Here is a 24,405-nt window from a genome sequence, read left to right on the forward strand (position 1 = left end):
CACATCCCAGTGGCCTCTGCGGTCTCTGGACTGGGTTCAGGGATCTGGGTCCATGGCCCATCTGAATTCTGAGATAGTCATGGCAGCTTGTTCCCTGTCTGTCAAAGCAGGTGCCTTCCCCGGTTCTTTCCAGGCCCTTCTCCCAAGAAGCCAGGTCCAAGCGTTTGCTGGGTCTCCACAGAAGACACTCTCCACTGGCTCAGTCCAGGCCAGTGGTGGAGGAGCTCAGAGCCAGCCCTGGAAACAGGACTGAGTGGGCATCAATGGGGGCCACAGGGAGGCCGCAGCACTTTGCTGGTCTCAAAAAATCAGCTGGAAAATCAACAAGGCAAAAGGGCTTTATTCCCTCTTTGCTGGTCTTAATTAATTGAACAAATATTTTTTAAGCACCTGCTGCTTCATGCCAGGACCAGGCTGAGTGTGGGGAAGGGTCACGGGGCCAAGGATGGCTCGGTCTTGCCCTCCAGTGGGCAGGTGGGAGAAGACTGTCCTTTAAGTGAAGAGTTACGCTGGATATGGTGAGTCTATGCAGAGGGGCCCTTCTGTGATGGTGGAACTGCGGACACCCAGGAACTAGAAGGGAGTCAGAAGGCATGCAATGTTGCCAGTGATCCTGTGGCTGGGAACATGGTCTCTGAAGATGTCCCTGGACACCTGGAAGCATTGTTCAGGGTGGATGTGAACACCTGGCTGGTGCACCAAGCTGCTTGGTCCTGCTTGTCACTAGAGATTGGATCAAGGTTTGTCTGAGGCCGTACTCTCTCTCTCTCTCTCTCCTTCTCCTCTTTCATCTTTTCCTTCTTCTTCCTCCTCCTCCTTCTTCATCCTCTACCATTTACTCTATTTTAAAGTACACTTTTAATTTCAGACCAATGTTAGGTTTGCAGCATTATTGTTAAGAACTGCCTTCCTTTTTTAAACACTCAGAACCTCCGGTGAGGCGTTGCTGGCTGCTATGTTTCCATCCCATCCCCATTGCCTTCTCCCAAAAAGGCTTCCTCCTGTTCTGGGCTGCAAGCGTCCCCTTCTCTCAGCTCTGCACACAGCATCCATCTCTACCACTCCTTGGCCTCTTGGCAGACGCTGCCTAGCGTATTTAGCCATCTCCTTAATGCACAGCAATGCCTCTGGGAGCAAAGCTCCTTTCAGACAAGTCTGCCTGTGCAGAGTGGAAGTTTGGCAGGGCAGCTGGCCTGGGGTGGTGCTGGACACTGGACAAGGCTTTTGAGAGGCAGTCAGGGCCTAGGTCTGGTCCCCCAGGTGGGGACTTGTCTCCTGACCTCCCCACCCTTGTGGCTGGGTCTGGAGTGGCAGGAGGGAACCAGGAGTGGGTGGAGTGTAAGAAGGAAGGGGAGAGAGTGGGGGGCAGCCATAGGCCAGAACAGAGCCTGTGTTCTCTCTGCTCTTAGTGCCTCTACTAACAACGGCAACAGTATCAGGAACCCAGGCACCCTTGCAGCAACCTTCTCTAATTTTCCCCAGGACCTTCAACGTGGGCATTATTAACTCCATTTTGGTGAGGAAACCAAGGCTCAAGTTAAATGCTACTATTCCCAAGGCCATGCAGGTAAAAGTTGGAGAAGCTAGGATTCAACCAATATCTTTGGCTTTCAAAGTCCAGGCACTTTCAGATGTCCCTGGGACCATACACTTTGTGAATAGAGCATGCAAAATATGTCCCACAGGTCATCATTCTAAGGCCATCGGAAGCCCCTCAGGGTAGGATCTGGGTCTTAGTCTTAGCTCTCTGCATTGATCCTGGTGGCATCCTGCCAAAGACCATCTGTTCTCCCCTTGCCTGCCTTCTGCCAGTCTGATGAATCCAGAAGTTGAATGGCCAGTCCTTTCTGTCCCAGGAAACAGCCCCCTAGAGGTTCTCTTTGGAGAGTCCTGGGATGTTCCAGTAAAGGCCTGGGGTCAGACAGAGCAGGAGGTGAGGAGAGGGGAGCTGGAGGGCAGGGGGCTGGGGCCTCCAGGGAAGCTCTGGGGAAGAAATGTCTGGGGTGGCCGCCCTCTTCCCACGTCTTTGGAGTTGTCCTTCTTGCCACACCCTAGTTAAGGATGGACCCAGGTAGCACTTTTGCACCAAGTGGCCCTGGCCCAGGCCACAGCAGATTGGGCCAGGGCTGCACACCTGGTCTAAGAGGACCCACATTACTGGCTGGATAGACTAATCAGGTTGTCTCTCCCAGGGATTGGGCTGAGGGTTGAAAGCTTGCACAGCTTTGGGGAGCTAAGCTGCCAGGCTACCAACAGCTGGGTCCTAACTGAGACCAGAGGGAGCCAAAGCCACATGTAAGTCAGAGTTACAGGGGAAGAGAAGCCAGAGTGAGCAGAAACAGCAGAGACAGGGATGATGTGGCCCGATAGAAATGGAGAGAGAGGCCTGGGCTTCTGACTGGTGACCTTTGACACTGGCTAGGTGGTGCTGTTTCCTTTCAGAAGTCCCCTTTAACTCATCCTGGTCCAAGGAGACACTATGCCCTGGCTAAGCTCCAGTCGCTACAGATGGAGAAGCCATGCTCCCGAGCACCGGGTCCCAGGTGTGTCTGGCAAAACGAGCAGCACAGCAGAAGGGCCCTGGCTGGGTTCAGGGAGATCCACATGGGCACAGTGCTCTATAGTGTTTAGTAAAGTGAAAAGTGAAGTGAAAGTTTTCGTTACTCAGTAGTGTCTGACTCTGCAACCCCATGAACTGTCCATGGAATTCTCCAGGAAAGAATACTGGAGTGGGTTGCCATTCCCTTCTCCAGGGGATCTTTCCAAGCCAGGATCGATCCCAGGTGTCCTGCATTACACACAGATTCTTTACCGTCTGAGTCACCTGGGAAGCCCATAGTGTTTAGTAACATTCCTGTGAAATCCTACAGCAGCCCTGTGTCATCCAATGGGCAGGAGTGGTTTCCATTAGATGTCTGGGGACATGCAAACCTGATAAGATTGGCATCTCACCCAGAGCTGAACATGGGACCCAGGCCTTCTGATTCAGGCCTGCTGTTCTTCCATAACCCACAATGCCTTTCTGAGCCCTTCTTATTAGGTAGCTGGGTCACTTTGGGGTTAATGTGTGTGCGTGTGCTAAGTCACTTCGGTCATGTCCAATTCTTTGTGACCCCATGGACTGTAACCCTCCAGGCTCCTCTGTCCATGGGATTCTCCAGCCAAGAATGCTGGAGTGGGTTGCCATGCCCTCCTCCAGGGGATCTTTCCAACCCAGGGATTGAACCCGTGTCTCCTACATCTCCTGCATTGGCAGGCGGGTTCTTTACCTCTAGTGCCACCTGTGGTACAAGGCCAGGCATGTGGAGGGTCTCAGAAAGTAGAAACTGTTGTCAGTATTATTTTTTAAAGTCGGAAGCTTTCCTTAGTTCCCCAGATGCACACAGCACAGTCTAGGGATTTCTGGGCCCAGCATGTAGGCTGTGCACAACCCGATGCATTCCCTACCTGGTCTACTCAGTCCCGAGTCCCCCAACACTTCCGGTCCCCTCTGCACTTCCTCATGTTGTCAGGCTGTCCTGAGTTGCTTCCCTCATCTCTTCTGTCCTCCAAGGAAGGACAGCTCCAGGGCAGCCCCCTCTGGCACACCTTCCAAAACCCCCTGTTGGAAGAACAGCCCCTTTTTCTGCCCCTGCCACTCTCTACCAGGTGTTGGGTTTTGCCTGGAGGTGGGTGCTTCTCCCACCTTTTTCAGTGTCCATGGTGGATCCCCAGCAGATGCATGAAGTCAACCTGGATGGATGGGTTGGGTTCGGCAGGGAGGCCTTGGAGCGAGCATGGCCCCCGTGGTCTCTGTCTCTGTCACCTGCTTCCCACTCTCCTTTCTGGTCATGGCTAGTGGCCCAGACAGCTCTGGGCTGGCAGGGAATTGGGGAGCAGATGCCAGGAGATGTGAAGGAGGTTTTTCTTAGGCTCAGCACCCTCCCCAGGGCTCAGGAGCTCAGATGGTATAGGTTGGCACAGGGCCTGGAGGAGAGGGACTCCCGGCAACAGGGACTTCAGTCTGGAGGCAGCTGCCAGGACCTTTTCTCCCTCTGAGCCAGCCTGCAGACGTGGTGTCCCTACCTCCACCACCTACACACGCTTGTGTGTGCACATACACGCTCACTCACTCAAACACTCTACACGTCCCCCAACGTGGCATCTTGGCTCGACCTTGTCCACCATCCAGGGCAGAGAGCACAAGAACCAGGGGGACAATGGGGACAGACAGGCCCAGCAGCAGGTACATCTGCACTTCAATAAAAGGAGAGGCGCCCCCACGGGATCTGGCCTCTGAACCCCTGCTTGTCCCTTCACATCCTCAGGGATCTAAAGAAGCCGCCAATCACAGCTCCTCCCCCACACAGGCCCAGACCTGACCCCGAGTCTAAGATTCCACGACTCTCCATGGAAACACAGCTTACTCCACTCTGGTCCTATCGGAAATGTTCCTGAGGTGGAATGAAGTGAGACTCAGGCCATGGCTTCTCAGCCATCTTCAGGGGTGACAGCAAACAGCTGTCCCCATCCTTGGGGACACTGCCATTTACACAGAAACAAGGAAGCAGACACTCAGCCCCAGCTTGCCTCCTGCCGCCTGACTCACGGGGCTTGTCACCTCTTCTCTGACTTCTGAGTTCCCAGCCTTTTCGATCATCTCCACCATTCCACCTGCCTTACAATCTTTCCATCTACACGGCTGCCCAGAAGCAGATGAGAGCCCCGCCCAGCCAGGGTATAATTGGAGAATGACTTCCTGGCTCCTACAGCCTATAGACGATGCCTGTTTACACAGGGAGGTCCTGAGCTTGCTTTCTGCGGTGCCTAGTGCTGCAGGTGGGCAGACCAGGCATTCTCCCCAGTGCCCAGTTCTCCCCAGCTACTGCTCACAGTGCTGCATTGCCTTCTCCTCCGTCCCCCCACCACCCCCACATGGAATCTGGGCGAGCTGGCTTTCTCTGCCCTTGACTTTATTTAAATGATTAAACGCCTCTGTCACTGCTCCCTCCTCCCCAATTCAAAATAGTCTTAGCTGAGCTTTATATAGTGCTTACTATGTGCCGCTGCTCTAACGAGCTAATATATGTTACCTCTTTTAATCCTCTAACATCCCTATTCTGCAGGTACTCTTATTATTCCTATTTAAAGATGCAGGAACTGAGCCACAGAGAAAGAAGTTAAGGGACTTGCTCAAGGTCACACAGCAAGTTCTTGGCAGAGCAAGGCTCTCCTCATACTGCTTTTCCATTTGCTTGGCTCTTTTCTTCCAACTCCCATTCCAGAGGTGGTGAGGCCTCCCCTCTCAAGGTGGAACCCCTAACAGCACGCTGCCTCTGGCCTTGGACTTTTCTTACTGACTCTGACTTACCCTCCATTTGAGGGCATTTTTAAATTGTCTCTGCTATCTTCTCACTATTAGCCTTGGGTCTTCAAGAAAGGGAAGGGACAGAAATAGGGAGGGAAGAAGGGAGGCCTACCATGCCCCTCTTGCTTTCTCCTCTCACCCATCAGGATGCCCCTGTTTCACCCACTAAGACTACTATCCCCAAGAACATCAGGAATTTTCTGAGTACCAGACCTAGTACTCTGTGGGCTGGGCTGCCCTAACTACATGGCACTTTGGGACCAATTAGAAAAGAAACGGGCCCCTCGGGGTGGATGCAGTCCCTGGCAGAGTGCATGGCTTGGTAAGCAGGCTAGACTTCAGCAACCCACACCCTTCAACAGGATTTTTTTTTTTTTTTGTACAGTGCACAACCTGGACAATCATACATGGCAGTCTTTACTGTTGGCCTCCTCATTTTCCTTCATATTCTGGCCATGCTTAACCCTGATGGCCAGTCCTCTTCCTCTCTAGAAACCCCACTCTCCTGCTCCCCACTGGTGCTTTGCAGTCTCCCCTGCTGCAAAGGGAAGTCTTTGCAAAGACTTTGAAGTCTTCCTCTGCTTCCTTCTCATGTACCCTGATTTTAAGAGGGGACCAAGACTCTGCCTGGGATGTTCTGACTCTGGTTCCAGAGAGGACACCAAGCTCTGCTCTATGCTGTGTCTCCACTGGCCACCTGGCTGAAGTACAAGCACCCAAGCCTGGCTTGGCCACTGGCACCCATCATTCCCCCCATGTTGGCCTCCCTGTACTGTCCACATTCCTCAGTTAACCAGGCTGAACACCTTGCCTTCCCCTCCTATTCTCCCCCCCTAATCCTGGTCATTCTTCTTTTCCTAGTCCCACCCTTTCTTTCTGTTCCAACAGCCACCCCAAGGGCCCTCACCCCTTCTAGTCTGGACCTGGGCAGCTGTTCCTCGCAGTCATCCCCCGGCAGCTTTCTAATCTTCCTCACACCTCCTTCCAGATTACACTCCACTCTGCACTTGTCACTCCTCTGCTCAGAACCTTCCACGACTCCCCGTTGCCTACAGGGAAAGAAGCCCACACTTTCAACCTGCCTTCAGCGTCCTCCACCATATGTCCCTGACATTCTTCTCCAGCCTCGCTGCTGCACCAAACCCAAGGAGAGGGTTTCGGAGCTAACTTTTGGCAGTGCTTTTCTGTAGCTGAGCTCTTGGGAAGGCTTCTAGGGAGGAGGTGCAGGGGGTGGGTGCTGGGGTGGTGGGAGTTCTGCACTTGTCACAGTCCCCGCTGCCAATGCCCCAGCCCAAGCCTTTTAATGGCCACCAGCAGTCTGACAGCTGCCTTTCACCCTGGGCAGCCTGGATTACAGTTCAACCAGACTGAAATGTGGACAGCAGGTCTTGGGGGGGTGGTGGTGGTGGTTGAAGGATGAAGAGAACAGAGGAGACTTTCACAGCCTGGGAGTCACTCAGGTGAGGAGGCAGGCTTGGCTTTTAGGGAATTTAGCAGGACTCTGGGGGGCAGCCTGTTTGCAGGCAGACTTAATTGCAGTACTCCCTTAGGTCTGTGCAATATTTTAGTGGATCACTTACTTTCTGAGGGAGATGCAAGACTCACTGTCATTCACCCCACTGAGAAAGTAGGAACTCCTGAGGCTTGTGCAGGTGAGACGACTTGGTCAAGGTCATGAATACAAAATGTGTACATCAAAGGCAGGATGAGAGTTTTGGGTGTCAGGCGGCGGGCCTTCCACGCCAACCCACCTGCTGGCCCCAAGTTGGACCCAGGCTTTCTGCACAGCAGAAATCTCCCTTGGCATCCAGTGAGGGGTTGGTTAACCAGGGCCTTCAGCAGGGAGCCCTGGGGCAGGGGTGCAACTTGCCCTGCTTCACTCCTGGCCCAAACTGGCACCACCACCTGGGAAGGGCAGCCAGCCAGCCACGTGTCAGCATTACTTTAAAAATAAACCAGGGAAGAACGTGACTTAAAAATAACCTGGGGGACATGTGAGGAGCTAATTACTATTGCAGCCCCCTGGCAGAACTTTGGGGAGCACACTTGAGCCCCGTGGTTCCATGTGTTTGGTCCCCTCTGCTCATCTCTTCCAGGTGAGGGCCGGGTACCAGGACCTCCCAGAGCAGCTGGGGGGCAGACAGGGCCTCAGAATCCCGAGGGTAGGAGCTGGAGGTGGCTCTGGGCTTCCTGGGAAGCCTCCCTCATCTTGACCTGGATGGGGACGCAATAGAGGGAGGGGAGCACCCAGGCTGGGCAGAGAGCTCCAACAAGAGTCCTGGGCCCCACCCATGTCTTCCCACTGGAACCAGACTGGCTCCAAAAGGGACTCTGAGGTTCCTGACGGCCCTGCTTCATCTCTGCAAGTGATGGTGGCAGCCATGGGGCTGTTTTTGCCAATTACATCTCCCGATTGAGGACTCCTGAACCCCACTAACCACTGAACCAGTCCCCAGAGAATTTAGAGACTCATCTCTGTGCACTGGGGTAAGACTGCATGGCCCTCCTGGCTGGCCCCTCCTGGCTACTCCCATAGGCATTCTGGCCTGTGATCTCACATCTCTGGATCTTCAGTGCCAAGAAGACTTGGTCTGCAGCCCAGTCAGGCCCAAAGAACCCCCAGGCTCTTTCCCCAATGGCGGTCAGAAAAGCAGGAGCCACGCTCCCATCCCGCAGGCCCCATTCCCGCAAGGCTACCGGTAACTCTTGCAGATCCCCCCCACTGTCGGCACATCCTGAAGCCACAGGGAGGATGGGACACCGGGCCCAGCAGAGACGGAAGCCGAGGACAGTCGTGTGGGATCAAAGAGAAAAAGCAGAGCTTTCCCGGCGGAGGGAGGCAGAAGCCAAGATTGCTGGAAGCTGACAGAAATGATCAAAGTACAAGGATGGATGGGAGGGGAGGAGGGAAGGAGCAACAGGGGAGAGGCAGGCAGAGAGGCAGTTGGGGGAGGGGGCTACTGCACGATGGGCTGGGGCTTTGAGGTCAGACAGGCCTGGACTCAGGTCCCTGGCCGGGTGCCCTGAGCCAATAATCTGGCTGGACCTTGGGCCTCATTTGCATAATGGACATAATGATGACTACCTCATGGGCCTCTGCAGGAGCTTTGTAAAGCATTTATGAAAAGGTCTAAAAATGGGGAGCTGGGATATTGTTTGTTCTCTCCCTGCTTCTCCTGGAATCAGGCCCCTCTGTTCCAATTCAGGCTGGTCAGATACAATGGATGCCCCTACTGCTCTTTCCTTCCCACGTTCCAGGAACAAGCTGTTGAATGTTACACCATGTTTTCATGGTCAGTGTCCCCAGTGGTCACCACATGGTCAAACACACTGGTTGTCTCTGTGGTCTTTTGACTTGATCACCCAGCAGTAGTGGGCTCAGCCGACAATTCTCTCTCTTCTGAAACAAGGCCTCCTGGCCCTGGGACCCTACACTCCCCAGGATCCCTCCAGTGTCCTGGCAGGTCCCTTTCCTTGCTTTACCCACCACTGCTGGAGGAAGGGTCTGTGCTGGGCTCTTCTCTCTCATTCTTCCTTCTCCCCAGTTGATTTCATCAAGCTGCCCGACTCTAAATATTATTTCCATCTGATAAGACCTAAATTTATATCTCAGCTTTGACCTCTCCCTTGAGCTGGTAGACTTGTCTGTCTAACTGCTGTCATGGATTTGTAATAAGCATCTCAAAATTAACCTCTGTGTCTAAAACGAGAAGTCTGGAATTTCATCTCATTAACAAACATTTGCTCTCTGGATTTTATTTTCTATCTCAGTAAATGCTCAGTAAAAGGTAACTTCACTCAGTTGCTCAGGTCAAAGACTACCATTGATTATTCCCTTCCCCCTACTCCCATAGCCCTCTGGCTCCCTCCTTCCCCGCAGTGCGTACATCCTAACCAACAACAGGTCAGGCCAACTCTGTCTTGAAAACACACCCTCCATCCACCTCTCTCTGCAGTCTCCTCAATCTCCACCTGAGTCCTACCCACCACTATTCTCTCTTTTTTAAGTTACTCAGCTGCAGCCTGGCTGGTCTCCCAGCTTCCCTCTTATACTACAGCCAGCTGACCTCCAGCAGCCAGAGGGAACTGGTGAAAAATTTAAGTCATATCCCACCACAACCCCGCTTACAGCTTTCCAGTGACACTTAAAAGTAAAATCCAATTCTTGACCATGGCTTCCAGGGCCCTGCGGGATCCAGCCCTTCTCATGTCTCCATCTCTTTGTTCAGTGTGCTGCAGCCACACAGCCGTTAATGCTCCTGTTCCTCAAACATACAGAACTCTGGAAGGCTTCCCCAGATGGTCCATCCCTCCTTTCCATCACTCTCTACCCCATTCTCCTGTTTTACGGATTCCTGGCACTTGTCACCATTGAGATGACGTTTTTTGTAATCACATAATTTATTTTATCGACTATCTGCTTCCTCTGAAATGTAGGCACCATGAGGACCAGGGCTGAGTCCCTGGGGCCTGGAGTGGTGCCCTACACATGGAGGATGCTCAGAAAAAGAAAGAGAATGGAGGAATGACTGTGAGGGTGCCAAGGGAGTGGAAAGAGTCAAGAGGGCTGGGTTTGAGGACTGTCTCTGATATTGAACTGCTGGTGGCTGGGGCAGGACTCTCCCCCTGCACTCTGCTCTGGTCTCAGTATTCTCATCTGGAGGAGAGAAGGGCTGTGCCGAATTGATGATTTTCAAAGAACTCAAAGGACCCCAGGAATTGTGGTAATGCCATCCATTGCCAAGCTGAGTCCTTATGGGGCATGAGCTTGCTGGCATCAGCACCCAGACCTGACGCCATTCCAGTCAAAGGCTGGGGAAGGTGCACGTTGGCTTGTGTATGCTCTATAACAGGTCATTGTGTAATGTTCTGTGGATATTTTGAGATAGCAAACCATTGTGAGGACCCATGGGGCTCACCCCAGCCGCTCAGCGGTCTAACAGGTCTAGGTGGGGTGTGGAAGGTTGGTCTGTGAGCAGGACCTTAGCTCCTAAGGCCCTGGGAGCCTCTGAGTTAGCTGAGGGTCTGGACTGTAGGACCAGCTCAGGTCCAGAGGCAACCTGACAGGAAAGACTGTCTCAGCCTCTCTCCTGGCTACCCTCCTGCCCGAGAGTTCTGGCTGAGGTCAGCCTGCTCTCAGCATCATTGCTCCCTCCTGAATCCCATCCCTGACTACTATGGGAGCTGCCAGCTGTTAGCAGACCCCCCCACTTTCTGGATGGGAGGCTCCCGCATTCCAGCTGTCCCAGGGGCTGGGGCAGTGGACTTGCTCTACTGATAAGCAAGGCTGCAGCCACAGTCAGAAATGCTCTTTCCAGAAAGGGGTGACTTGGAGGTCCTGTGCAAAGCTCTATTCTTGGGAATGGACCGGGAGGAAGTCCCTCCAGGGCTCAGCCATCACGGGGTGAAGTGGGGACAAGAGCATAATCCTAGGTAGTGAGCATCTCAGGAAGGGTTGGAAGTACAGGGGTTGGAGTAGGTCCTAGCTGAGCTGGAGCAGAGACAGTCCAAGCATAAGGGCTCCGACATTACCAGCCCAGTCCCTTGCAAACAAGGCCAGGGTGGGATGTGACTTGCTGTGTTTCTCACAGCCAGGTAGGAACAGAGCAACAGTGGAGGGGTCTGTGTCCCCCACTTTCCTTAGCTTAGCTCTGCAATGTCATCAGTCACAGCTCCAAGAAACGACATGTAGCCCACCTCCATGAATTCGGTGGATGATCCTAAGGGGCAGAGAGGGGACATCAAGTCCTCTTTGGTGCCTGGGGAAGATGAGTGCTTGGGACTCTGGGGCACAGAGCTGGGCACAGCACCCTAGGGAAGGGGGCTGCCACTAAGTTTGGGTCCAGGTTTCTCTTTCTCTGGCCCCACCAGGTGGTGGACCCCGGAGGGGTCTTTCTCTGTCTGACCCTCCTGGTAGAAAATCGATGATGTAGGGTCATGCTGAAGATGGGCTCACTCTGGCTCAGTTGGGCCAAATGGTATCTGTTCTTGGGTGAAAGATGCTCACAGAGCTGAGGGGGCTCTTCTGGGCTGACCCTCTTCCCTAGGGTCATTTGAGAGCTAAGCCACGGAGGAGCCACCTCCTGTCCCAGGACTCCCGCTGAGACCCTCTCAGTCCCCTTCTCCCCTGGGGGGAGTGGGACACATCCTTCTCCTGGAGCCATCCACTGACGCATAGTGTCACTGCCACCTGGCTCACCCCAGGAACCCCAAAGATTCTTCCTCAGCTGCCCCTTGACTGTTTCTCAAGTACCAAAGAAATCCAGAAAGAAAATGCTAGCTGTGGCTGGCAAGTGGCCCAGTCTTCCAAGTACAGAATGCTGATTCAAATAAGCTCTCTTCTCTCCTGTGCTTTCCAAACCTGGCTTCAGATTCCCCTCACCAGGGGAGTTTTTAAAACTACCAGCCTCCTGGGCTTAGCTTAGGCCTAATGATTTCTCTCCTGGGGGCAGGGCCTGGACGCCCATTGCTCTGACTCTAAACGACTACTTTTCCAGGGACAGGCTTTCTACTCAGCTCACAGGGTCCATCTTTCCTGTCTTCCTTCTGCAAACAGGGGGTGGGAGAGTAGGTGGATTGCCCGAGTTACCCCCAACCAGGCGTCTGGCTCACTCACTGGCTATTCTTAAGAACCACCACTCTATGTTCATCTCTAATCTCAGGTTTCCATCCTGTTCAGTGCATGGAACTAAGAGCATTCCGTGAGGCCTGGGGTCGCTCTCTCCGGGCTTTTTCACCAAGGCCTGACAGTTTGGGTCTCCGGAGAGAGCCCCTAGACAGTCCTGTGGCTAGCGGGCTGGAATGCGCTTCTCCGGATGTTTCTCGGATGGTTATTTCTGCACTGGAGCTGTGGTCAGGAGAGGCCCTGCACATTCCTGAAGAGGGACACTGAGTCCATGCCAAGCCATGGAGCCTCGAGCAGAGATGAAGGGGTCTGGGAACAGGGCCCCGGGGTGGTCTCTGCAGAAAATGTCCACATAGCAGTGGGTGACAATATTATCTCCTTCAGCTCAGTGCTGTCCCCTGAACACCATCCATAAGCCTGGGTTTGTCCTGGGCTTCAGAGTGGACTTTTGCCCCAGAAAAGGAAGCGTGGAGAGGGGAGGAAGTAAAAGCACTTCATGGGGGCTGGCTGAGGTCTGCTGGGTGACCAGGGTGGGGCTGAAGTCAGACAATCAGGATTCAGGTAATGAATCCCAGGATTCATTACCCTCTGGTTCAACTCGTTCAGTTGAGGTGACCCACTGGTTCAACTGGCATGATGGAGGTACCTGGTGGTTCAATTAGGATCAAAGGGGCATCCCATCCTGATTCCTGGTCAGGATCCAGGGGGAGAACACAGGTTGGGTCTGTCACTTCTCTCCTCCAGTGCCCGTCAAATCAAGTCCGCCTGCAAGAGTCCAGAACTCGGCCCCCTCTAAGACTGCTTCCCTACACCTTCCCCAGGGCACACTTATGATCCCAGCCTGTCGCATGCTTCTTCCTTACCGTGGAACTCTCTCACTGACAGTCTTCACCTGCTAGAGTTCTCATTCTTCATTCAAGCCTTCTTCAAGTACTACCTGCTCCAGGAAGGCTTCTCAGGTTCTTGTTCTGAGTCTCTCTCCACTAGCATTTGAGCTTCTATGGTGGCTCAGTGATTAAAAAAAAAAAAAGTCTGCCTGACAATGCAGGAGATATGGGTTTGATCCCTGGACCAAGAAGATCCCCATATATAACCATTCATCTCGTGGTTTCAGAATTCCACTGGACCAGGGGCTCCTTGGGGAAGGACCTGGATCTAGTTTTCTGTTCTCTTGTGCTGTGTACTTAGTAGCTCAGTCATGTCCGACTCTTTGTGATCCCGTGGACTGTAGCCTGCCAGAATTCCTACCGGAATTCAGTCCATGGAATTCTCCAGACAAGAATATTGAAGTGGGTAGCTATTCCCTTCTCCAGGGGATCTTTCTGATCCAGGGATCAAACCCAGGTCTCCTGCATTGCAGGTGGATTATTTACTGTCTGAACCACCAGGGAAGCCCTTCTATTCTCTTAGTGCCTGGTATAGTGTCTGATAGAAGATCTCAGGAGATCTCAACAATTTTTAGTAAACTAAAAATGAAGTTTGGTAAACCTAAAATGAAGGCTAAAGTCAGTGTCGTTTGGAAGGTGATCCAGAGGGTCTGGGAATCCCTAGGACATGATGAGTCCCATTTTGGGTTCTCTAAGTCTCCAGGCTGCCCCTTTGAAGATCAAGAATCGAAGCATCTCGGAGTTGGCAAGAACCTTAAAAGTCACTAATTGCAGCTCCCAGAGTGATAAATGGGAGGTATATGATGATCTTTCTGATGAGTCAACTTGGCTAAGATTCTGAGCTTTTCAATCAAGTACTGATCCAGAGGTTGCTCTGAAGGCATTTTGTAGATGTGATTAAAGTCCATAATCAGTTGACTTAAGGGAGATTATCCTAGATTACTGGGTGGACCTGAATCAATCAGTTGAAATTCCATAAAAGGTGACGAAGACTCTCCTGAAGAAGAAACTCTGCCTGTGAACGGTAGCTTCAGCCCAAGCTGGATGGAGTTCCAGCCTGTCCTCCCAATGTCCTGCTCTATGGATTTCATTTGCCTAGCCCAACACTACCACTGTGCAATCCAATTCCTTGCAATCCTTCTCTTAATATATAACCCCTGTTGCTTGTGTTTCTCTTACTGATCCCTGACTGCTATAGGTGACCCTGAAGCTGCTTCTGGGGTGAATCATAGCCCTGCCCCAGCCTCAGAGGAGAGACTACCAGCTCTGAGACCATTGACTCTGACATTCCAGGATCAGATTCCTAAGGATTTTTCCAGTCCTACACAACCTTGTTCTTAAAACCACAGTCCCTAACTCATGCCTAACCTCAGAAGTCAGGTCTCCAGGTTATTTAGATCCTTGCTACTCAAATCATAGACTGTGGGTCAAGAGCATCAGCAGTCCTTTGGGGGCCTTGTGAGAATTGTAGACTCTCAGCCCCACTCCAGACCTATTGGTTCAGAATCTGCATTTAAACAAGGTCAACCCAGCTATTAAAGAAGACCATTGGGGAAGTATTAACCTAGATAATTCTGAATTGCTGAGCGAGCCTTCTCCAGTTTCCCCTGGGGAACAGTTGTTCTGTACAGATGGGGAGACCAAGGCCCACCAGGGTCATGCCTATGTCTCCCATGAGTAGGAGGGTAGCAGGGAGAGAGAGAGAGGGAGAGAAGAATTTGTCTAAAGAGAGAGAAAGAACTTAGTTTCTAGCTCCCAGGCCAGGCTCCTGCCTTGTATTCCCTGCATCCACATGATTCCCTCATGAAGGCATCCTTGTGTGTCACTGGAGGACGTGGGAGTGGGAAGCAGGGGTGGTAAGGAGCCACTCTGGTGAAGGGGAAGCTTGGGCTGTTGGCCCCGCTTGGTAGGAATCCCAGGGGCCACAGGCCAGCTCTGGAAATGGGACAGTGAAGGCGTGCCTGCAGAAGCAGCAGCGTGGGGTGGCTCCAGGTGAGGGGCAGGTCTCCTGAGCCACCTGGGAGCTGCCTGAGTATGGGCAGTTTCTGGACAACGGGGAAGTGTGGACAGACTGGGAGCCAGCCACATCAGCTGGGCCAGTGACTACTCTTTCGACAGCCACAAAAAGCCGTTTGTCATGCACTCTCTGAGGACCAGAGGCTAACAGGGGAGTCAGCAAGGGACTCCAGGCAAGCAGGACAGGCCAGTTGGCAGCCTGCTTTGTTCTCTGTGAGCCTGGGAAGTGAAGAGGGGGTGAACGACAGGGAAAGAGGTGTCAGGAAACAGGGTTCCCTTCTCCTCCAATCAGAAGTTTAGTTTCCACACTGTTAAATGAGGAACCTAACATTCTGATTTCTCTCTGGGCTAAATGCTCAGTCAGTCCTGAGGTCGTGATATCCTGAAGCTGAGGTCACAGCTGAATGCCCTGTGTGACCCTGGTACCCACCCTCCACCATTTGTGAGGTTCCTACAGAGAGGAGGGCAGAGGCTCCGTGGGGAGCAGGCGGCTGCACAATTCCATGAAAAGATAGAGCCCTGGGTGTGTAAGCCCTGTTACTGTCATTTTATATTTGTATAATCCTGGGCCAATTTTTGAACCTCTCCAAGCTTTCCTTGATCATAATAGAAGGATAAGGCTTGCCCTAACAGGGTAGTTGTGGGGATATAGGTGGTAAGAAGCACCTTGGAGAGTGCCTGACATGTTACAGACACAGGTCAGTTCTTTGCATCCAGGTGGGGATGGAGCGGGAGGGACGGAGTGCCCATCCTGGGTCTCTGCTAAGGTTTGCCTAAACCCATCACCATCTCAATCAGAGCTGGGTCTCTTCCCTGGCTGCTGGCTGTCGGCAGGGAAATCGTTTTTACTTTTTTTTTTTTTATTACAAAATCAACTCACAGATTTACCGTTTGTGCTGCCAGCTGAAAGCTGTTTATGGCAGTGATTTGCACTACATTCATCTGTGCTTGTTTATGTTTTCTTTGAAAATGCTTATTGTGTGTGTCCTGTCCACACTATGGCCAGGCATGTGTCTTCTATTTCTGTCCCATTCTTGCCCACACACCCTCCATGTCTCCAGCCTCCAACCACGATGTGTGGGAACTGGGCTGCAGGAGGAGGCATGATGGCCAGAAGGACCTCTGATCAAATATACCCACTTGGTGAATGAAGAAACTGATGGCCAGAGGGGACCAGCAACTGAGCTTAGTGGAACTGGAACTTTTGTCTCCTTGTTCCAGTCTAGGATGGGGTCTCCTCACTCTCTCTGACTGGTTTGCTGCAGAGTCTGTCTGCTCATAGAAAGGAGCATGGCCTCTGAGCCTGGATATCAGGCAGACTCCAGGCATGAGCAAGGACCTGGGAAGCTGGGATAGGGGAATGGAATTAGGAGGATGAAGGGAAGGATGTGGCAGGTTCTGGTCCCCAGTCCCACTGTCCCCACTTGTTAGGAAGGAGTAGGGGTAGCTGCGGTCATAGTAATCCTTGGGAAACAGAGCAGTTCCCTTCTGTAGGAAAAGGGATAATACACGAGCAATAATATTAATAACACTTGCAACTGTAGATACTGTTTATTAAGTATATACTCGGTACCAGGCACTTCCTTTACATGAGCCCATTTAATCCTAGGAGGCTGATATTATTCTCCTGTTTTGTAAATGACAAAACAAGTTCAGAGAGACCAAGTAACTTGTCCAAAGTCACGTAGCTAGTAGCAGGGGGTGGAGGTGGTAAGTGGAGATGGGGGTTGACAGATGAACCCAGGCACCCATGTTCCTACACCACCCCCAGGAAAGGCTGTGCAGTCAAAGCAGTGGGGTGGTCCATGGGCAGGAAGGATGGAAGTACTGACTGAGAGTGGACAGCAGAACTGTTTCCGGGTGAGCTAGCCCTCCATCCCCATGGTAAGTCAAGAGGGGTTGGGAATAACCAAGTGAGAGGCAGACAGAATGATGCAGGGGCTTATGAGGAAAACAGGCTGGGGTGATACAGAGATCTTTACTCTGGGCATCCAGAGGGTTGTATCTGCAACTTGCTATGTGAATTTGGGCAAGTCACTCACCTCTATGGGTGTTTGGATGACTGCTAATGTCTCCTTTCACACGTTTATTGAGGACTCTGGGATTTTGGAGGGTGGTAGGTCACTTCTGTATTTTCTTCCTTCTTGGAAAGGTGTAAGAAGTTCAGGTTCCCTCATGAGCCCCCTGCTTGAATTCACAATCTAAGGATTCCCAGGCCATGTGGTGAGCCTTAGGAGCCTGTGTCCTGCTGAGAACAGGCTGGAAGCTGGGGAGAAAGGAGAACAGGTTTTCCATCCTACCTTCACTAGCTAATCAATCACCTGGTCTCTTGTTGTCTTAGAGCCACAAGGATTCCAGGGACCTGCAGTGGGAGAACGGGCACCTGTGAGCCCATAACACCTCCAGGAGGGCCTGTGCACACAACTGTGACACGTGGTCTGGGTTGGTCAGGGATCCCGGCACAGGGAGCAGAGGCTGGCAGTAGCATACTGGAGCAAGAGGCCCTCTCCTTCTGGGGAGATTTTGCCAGGGGGAAGAGACAAATCTTGGCTGCTTAGCATCCCCAAGATACAAGGCCTGGGCTGGGTTCTTGAAACAGAGAAAAAATTGGCAAAAAATCCAAGGGCATGGGAATCAGAGAGGCTCCACTAAATTCATACATTCAAGTCACAAGGCCATGGTGAGTCGCTGACACTCAGAGCCTTAGGCTCCTTTGCTGAGAAATGGGGATAATAATGCTCATCCTGAAGGGCTGGTGAAAGAATTGAATGAGGGACTGCAAATGAAATATATGTGTGTTAGTCGCTCAGTCATGTCTGACTCTTTGCGACCCCATGGACTGCAGCCCACCAGGCTCCTCTGTCCATGGGATTTTCCAGGCAAGAATACTGGAGTGGGTTGCCATTTCCTTCTCCAATGAAATGTATACAGCTTGCCAAAGAGGAGTTATTAAGAGATGGCTGCCATTGTTAATGTTGCTGTTGCTGCTGTTAATAATGATAAATAGATAAATAAATAAAGAGGCAGAGTGAGGCTTCCCAGATGGTGCTTATGGTAAAAGAACCCATCTGCCAATCCAGGAGACACAAGGGACATGGGTTTGATACACGGGTGGGGAAGATCCCCTGGAGGAGGGCATGGCAACCCACTCTGGTATTCTTGTTTGGAGAATCCCATGGACAGGGGAGCCTGGTGGGCTAGAGTCCATAGGGTCACAAAGAGTTGGACATGACTGAAGCTTGCCAAAGAGTAGTTAATAATTGGTGGCTGGCATTATTATTGTTGCTGTTGGTGCTGTAAATAATAATAATATTAACAAAGAGCAGTCTGCGCAAGTGGGAGGAGTAGGGGCCTTGGAGTCAGTTTTGGCTACCCCACTCCCATCACCTCTTTGGTTTCTTCTCACTAGAAAAAGGGGGTGGCACCAGCTGATCTCAAGGTCCCTTCCTGCTCTGACAGCCTCTGGGCTATGAATAGATGAGGCTGGGGCCCCGGAGGAGTCTAATGACTCAACAGCTAGAGAGGTTAAGCTTTCCCAGAAAAGTGTTTCCGTTTGCATTTGATGAACTTAGGGCCCAACAAAGGAAGGGTTTCCTGTCTGGGAGACTAGGGATGAAGGAGCTGGAGGAATCCTTGCAGTCCCTGGAGGCTGTGACTAACCAGGTGAATGACTAACTCAGACCCTGCTGACCTTCAACCAATCAGGGCTGCTCATGACCACCCTACGAGCTGGCATCACTAAACATGTCTTGGCCATGCCAGTCCCAGCTGGCTCTGGGTTTCACGGCATATGGAGGCAGAGGAAGCAGCCAAGAAACTGGCTGGGGAAGGAACACTGGGCTTCGAATCAGAAGTTCCAGCTTCTTGCTCTAACTCCACTGCTCACCAGCTGTGTGACTTTGGGGGAGTCCTTTCCCCTTCCTGAGCCTCTATGCCTTCATCTACACTAAGGGATCTAACAGTACCTGCCCTGGAAACTTCCCTGAGCTATGAAGGCTGAGACTTAAGAGATGAGATGAGAGCACATTGTGAACACTAACACAATGAATGAATGAATGGGAAATTTTGTCATCATTCTATTCCAGTAGGATTCCTGGTCCCCCAGGAGACCTATTTGGGTCCCCAATATGGTCAAGTGGACACAGACTGCTGCCTTTGGGTTTTGAGTCAAGATCAGTCTGATGTAGGGCCCTTTCCAACCATCTGATCACAGCCCACAGAGAATTTTATTAGACCTGAGCCCATATGGATAGCTTCCAGCCAGGTGGCATAGCCAGAGTGAGAGGTGACAAAAAGCCAGGAATCATTGGGTGGGGCAGAGTGGGCAGTTCCAGTCTGGGGCCCCCACAGAATTAGGGTGGTGCTTTGATGCTCTCTCCTCTTGCCAAGAACCTTATAAATAAATAATCACCACAACCACACTGTCTGCCTCTGCCCCCAGCTTTTAGCATCTTTCTTGGTGAGGACTACAAGCACTTTGGAGAATGCCAGGAACGGGAGAGGAGGAAGGATGATGCCCTCTCATGTCTGCACACCTTAAACCCATCAATAGCGTTCTGTGAGTGTTCCTGTGTATTACTGGGTACTGTGCTGGCACTAAGAGCAAAAAGATGGGAACCACAGGGCCCTACCAACATGGAGGTTAATTACACCTCCTGTGGTTAAAGAGACGAAATACTCCTCCTGAAATGTAAATAGCCATGCAAAGCAGCCTACACTGTGTCACTCAGGTCTTCCTGACAGCAAGTCCTGCAGTCGTCCAGAGCAGTGGCCTGGGATTGTCTGGAAGACTTCAAGGAGGAGGTGGGGTTTGAACTGGACCTGGAAGGTTAGCTTAGACAAGATAAATAGAAGACAGAGGAAAAGGCAAACCATACAGGCACACTTCAGGTATTCTCAGGGGACAGGTGGGCTGCAGTGAAGAGATCATGTCAGTAAGAAGTGAGAAATTAAGTTGGACATAGAAATTGGAGCCAAGCATGAGGTCCTTAAAATTTGGGATAAGGAGCATGGAATTATAGATTGCAGGGAAAGCAGGGGGCCATTGAGGGCTTCTGAGAAGGGAATCAGTATGGTCACAGCTGTGCTTTGGGGAAATTCTTTCTGGTAGCATTGTCTTTGTGAGCTTGTCCTGAGGGAGAATGAGGCTGGAGGTAAGGAGGTCAGTGGGAAGTTACTGTGGGGCTGGGGACCAGGGTACTGAGAAAGATGGAGGCATACACCAAGGGTGAGATATATGGAGAGAGAAGGGGGTGATTTAAGGATGTTCAATGCTCCTGAAACCCTGGCAGGTGACTGGAAGGTGGGAGAGGGGAAGAAACCCCAAACCAAACCCAGTCTGGTCCTTCCCAGGAAAGCAGGCTCCTCTTTGGGCAGACCGGAGTCTGACCAACCTGCCCCAAATTCCCAGCATCAGCAGGAAGCAGAAGTGCCCCCACTTGGGCCACATTCATTCCTGGGGTCCTTTCCTTCATCTTCCAGAAACCATGTAGCATAGCTCCCTGTGGTCTCCAGACAGCAGCGGAATCTCAGGGCAATCCTGCAGCGGACAAACTGCAGGCACAGCGTCCAGTACTGCTTTTTACCCCTCTCCACTCCTGTTGACTCCCAGGAAAACACTGCCATCTTGTTATGGGCCATGCCAAATGGCAATGAGCCCCTGGGAGCTCAGCCAAGGTTAGGAGGGGGACCAGGGAGAGAAGCAGGAATGAGAAAGACGGAGGAAACAGCTCCTGGAAGCATCCCAATGAGCTCTGGGGGAAGGTGGACTGGGAGGAGCCCTTGAGATCATTTCAGCCAACCCCTCGTTGTCTGGAGGTGAACTTGAGACTCAGGCAGGGGAAGGGACCTGCCCAAGGTCATATAGTGGGAAAAGTGATAGAGCCGAGCTGGAATTGTAGTCTTGGGGGTAGACACGGTGTTCATTCCTGTTTGAACACTTGAACAGCACATCAAGGGCCTCACTGGAGATTCTTTCCTGGATATCCGCTTGTGTGTGTACCTGTGTGTGCACCTGTGCCTATATTGTGAGAGAGCCTGAGTGTGTGTGGCCTCTTACACCACGGTCCGCCCTGGCTGGAAGAACGGAACTGGGGCCATTCCTATGAGGTGACTGTTTTCCTGGGACAGCAGTAAAGAAGGCAGACAGGGTTGGATCTGGCTTCCAGCACCAGTTCTGCTGCCCTAAGAAAATTAAAGGCACTGGCTGGCAAAGCCTAAACTCCTGGAGCTGGGCACATACACCCGTGGACACACACACACACACACCCCAAGCAGTACTCATAGCCACAGTTATGGAGTATTTCAGACACCCGAGTGGCCCGCTGTGCCTCGGAGTGCCAAGTACCTGCACCCAAACGTCTCCCTATAGCCCCAGCCGGTGTGGACACACTGGGGTCCGAGATCCCATCTGCAGAAACACGGTGGAGCCCAGCGCTCCCCACCACTCACACTCGGCGCCCTGCTCCAGGGCCCGACCCGGCCACACCCCTCCTCCTCAGTCTCCGCTGGCCGTTCCTGCCCCTCTCACACACTTCAGAGTCCCCTGGGGCCCTCTCGCAGCCTGGCAGGGACAAGTTAGGGCTGGCCCTGCCGGAGAGTCAAGTCCGGAGCCAGGATTCGACGCCTCCCCCGAGCCTTGTCCCCGCGGAGCAGACACGCCAGGCTGAACTCGGGTTTCTGAGACCGCGGGGTTCTGCGCCTAGACCCTCTCCGGGGGGAATTCCCCAGCCCCAGTCGGCTCCGGACTCCCCCAGAACCTGGCGCCCAGCCCCTTGGTCCCCGCCCCCCGCCCGGCGAGTAGTTACCGATGGTGGTGATGACGGTGATGGCGAAGTAGAAGGAGCCGGCGAAGCGCCACTGCACGCCGGCCTTGTGCGGCTTGAGGCGCAGCACGACGCGCTCGAGCTCCTCGTAGCCGCCCTGGCTGAGGTTGTAGCGCGCTCGCAGCTCCTGCTGCCGCAGCTCCAGCCGCTGCCGCTCGATCATCTCAGGCTCCGACTCGAGCGCGTCGAAGACCGCGGCGCCCACCAGCAGGTAGGTGAAGGTGCACACGATGAGCGCCAGCGTGCGCACGTTCTGCCGCTTCATCGTCCCGCCCGGGCCGCCGCCGGCCCCCCGGCGCCCCCGGCCCGCGCCCCGGCCCCGGCCGCCGCTGCTGCTGCCCCGGAGGCGGCCTGGGGCATGGCTGCGCTCGCCGCTCCGCGCGCCGGGCACCCACTCCGCGCGCCCCGGGGCCGCCGCCGCCAACGCCGCCGCTGCCGCCGCGGAGCTGTCCCTTCAGCACCACCCACCGCCCTCCTCCGCCCGGCCCCGCTCCCGCCCCCCGCCCCCCGCCCGCAGGCCGCCTCCTCCCGCCAGCCCTCCCGCCCAGCCAAATAAGGACTGGGGAGACGCGCCGAGGGAGGGAGGAGGGGGGCTGGCGGAGGGGGAGAGGAGGGGGAGCGAGCGGGAGAGCCACGGAGAGACCGGGCAGGACAGAGAGAGAGAGAGCGTGCGGGCGAGAGGGAAGAGACCCAGAGAAAGATAAGTAGACAGGCAAACGCATATAACTACAGAGGAAGAGAGAGAGGAAAAAGAGGCAGAGGGGGGTGTGACGGACAAGGAGATGAAACCAGAGGGAGGCTCAGAGACACAGAAAAAGAGGAGGTAGGCAGAAAAATACAGAGTGAGAGAGGTAGAGAGGGAGAGAAGAGAGGTACAGAGGGAAAGACGGAAACGGAAAGAGCGGCAAATGGGAGAGAGACCTGGACAGCTGGAGATGAACTGATGCCACAGAAAAGGAAAAGCAAGGGAAGGGGAAAGGAACCGGGTAGATCAAGCCCCTACCCCACCCCAGTCCCATCCCTCCACCAAAGTCACAACAGGGATTAGCTGGACTGGACCCCGGGCCTTGCGGTGCTGCCCTCCACTATGTGGATGAGGAAACGGAGACCAGAGAGGTCCAGTGACGTGTGAGGGCACACGGCGAGTTGGCGTCAGCACTTGGACTCAGCCAAGCTTTCCCGCCTCCCAGGCCAGAGGCCCTCCCCTGTGCCAAGCTGCTGGCTGTCTTAGAAACAGAAGGGCACAGCTGTAGACCAGGGCACGCATGGGCCAACACCCAAGGGAAAGCCCTGTTCTCGTGAAATGTGTCCGTTCCTGGGTTAGCACAGCGCCTGGAACTGGATGAGGAAGCACATGCTGGTAGCCTGGAATAGTGGCACCCAGTCCCAGGTGCCCTGTTCCGCTCCCCAGGGGCCTTCAGGGACAGGCTTGACATCTAAGGCCTCTGTCCTGCACCAGCTGACCAGGCTGGGCTCGGGCTGGGCTGCCAGGGATGGCACTGGACACCACCATGGGGCATCCCCACAGAACTGGGATCTAGCTGGAATAGGACATGTAAGGGGCCCAGAGCAGAAGGTTCCCTGATCACCTGGAGGAGGAACCAAGAGACCTCCTCCTATGCCTTAGATTTTTCATTTGTCAACATGGTGCAGTGGCGGTGAGGAGCGCAGGATCTGGGACCCAGGCGAGGCGTCACTGCCCCTCTCAGAGTCTCGCTTCCTTATCTCCTCGATGAGGTGTCACAGCAGATGATCCCAAGCCTGCTTAGCTCCAGACAACTCCAGACTTGGATGGGCTGAGTGAGCAGAATGATTGGAATGCGAATTCCGCTGCCAAGGAGGGTCAAAAAGTCTTTCACAGGACCCTGGCATGGGCCACGAGGAGAGACATGGGAGAGGCCCCAGGGCCCCTGACTCAGGGTGGGTTCAGGAGGCAGCCAGCCAGAAGCGGAAGTACCATCAACCCACACCCTGGGCTGACTGTCACTGTGGGTCACTCACTACACTGCTTCTCCCAGGAGGGCCACATCCCTTCCTTCCTCCATTCATTCAACAAGTATGTATCAAGCATCTGCTGTGTATCAGATGAAGCTTGTTACATTCACTATCTCTAGTCTTTACCACAATCCTGAAAGGAAGAAATAGTTCTGTCCATTTTATAGATGAGGAAACTGAGGCCAAAGGCAGTGCAGAGAATCCCCCAAGGGCATGCAGCTGGGAAGAGCCTTCCTTCTGCCTCCCAAGCCCATGTTCTTCTCCATAACTCTTCAAGCCTCATTTTTTCCCCCACTGTAAATGGGATAGCTACTTATACTACCTCTTGAACAGATTGTTGTAAGGGATCAAAGAGGCTGACATGCATGCAAATCAGACAGTATGAGGCTGTATAACTTCTCCCCTAAGACTTGGGTCTCTGACCAGAACCTGGTAGGAGGGCCCTATTGACTGGACTTTGTCCCCTGCACCTCCCCTCAAAGTTCTTTGGGTTGTATCAGGTTCTTTGATCTGCCACAAACTTTGTGGTCCTGCCCCTTTGGCCCTGAACTCAGCCTATTGCAGAATTTCCCTCTTGGCATCTTCTGGCTCTTTGGAAGAAAAGCACTGCCTTTCCTGGCTTCCCAGGGGTGGAGGCACAAGTTAGGTTCTACCTAACTAACCACCCCAGAAGCCAGTTCCCCCTAAGCCAGTCTAGAGGAGCAAGTGGTT

At 53.2% G+C, this 24,405-nt stretch overlaps 1 protein-coding gene across 1 annotated transcript in view; it reads right to left on the reverse strand.

The window, feature by feature from the left end:
* Positions 1-21,964, reverse strand: part of KCNK3 (potassium two pore domain channel subfamily K member 3) — a 36,476-nt gene extending 14,512 nt beyond the window's left edge. Inside the window, exon 1 of the mRNA XM_055539144.1 lies at positions 21,682-21,964. Within this exon, the coding sequence (XP_055395119.1) occupies positions 21,682-21,964 (283 nt within the window). The remainder of the gene's footprint in view (positions 1-21,681) is intronic.
* Between the last annotated feature and the right edge of the window lie 2,441 nt (positions 21,965-24,405).

This window comes from Bubalus kerabau, chromosome 11 (genome assembly GCF_029407905.1).
Source record: "Bubalus kerabau isolate K-KA32 ecotype Philippines breed swamp buffalo chromosome 11, PCC_UOA_SB_1v2, whole genome shotgun sequence".
In the NCBI taxonomy this organism is placed as follows: Eukaryota; Metazoa; Chordata; class Mammalia; order Artiodactyla; family Bovidae; genus Bubalus; species Bubalus kerabau.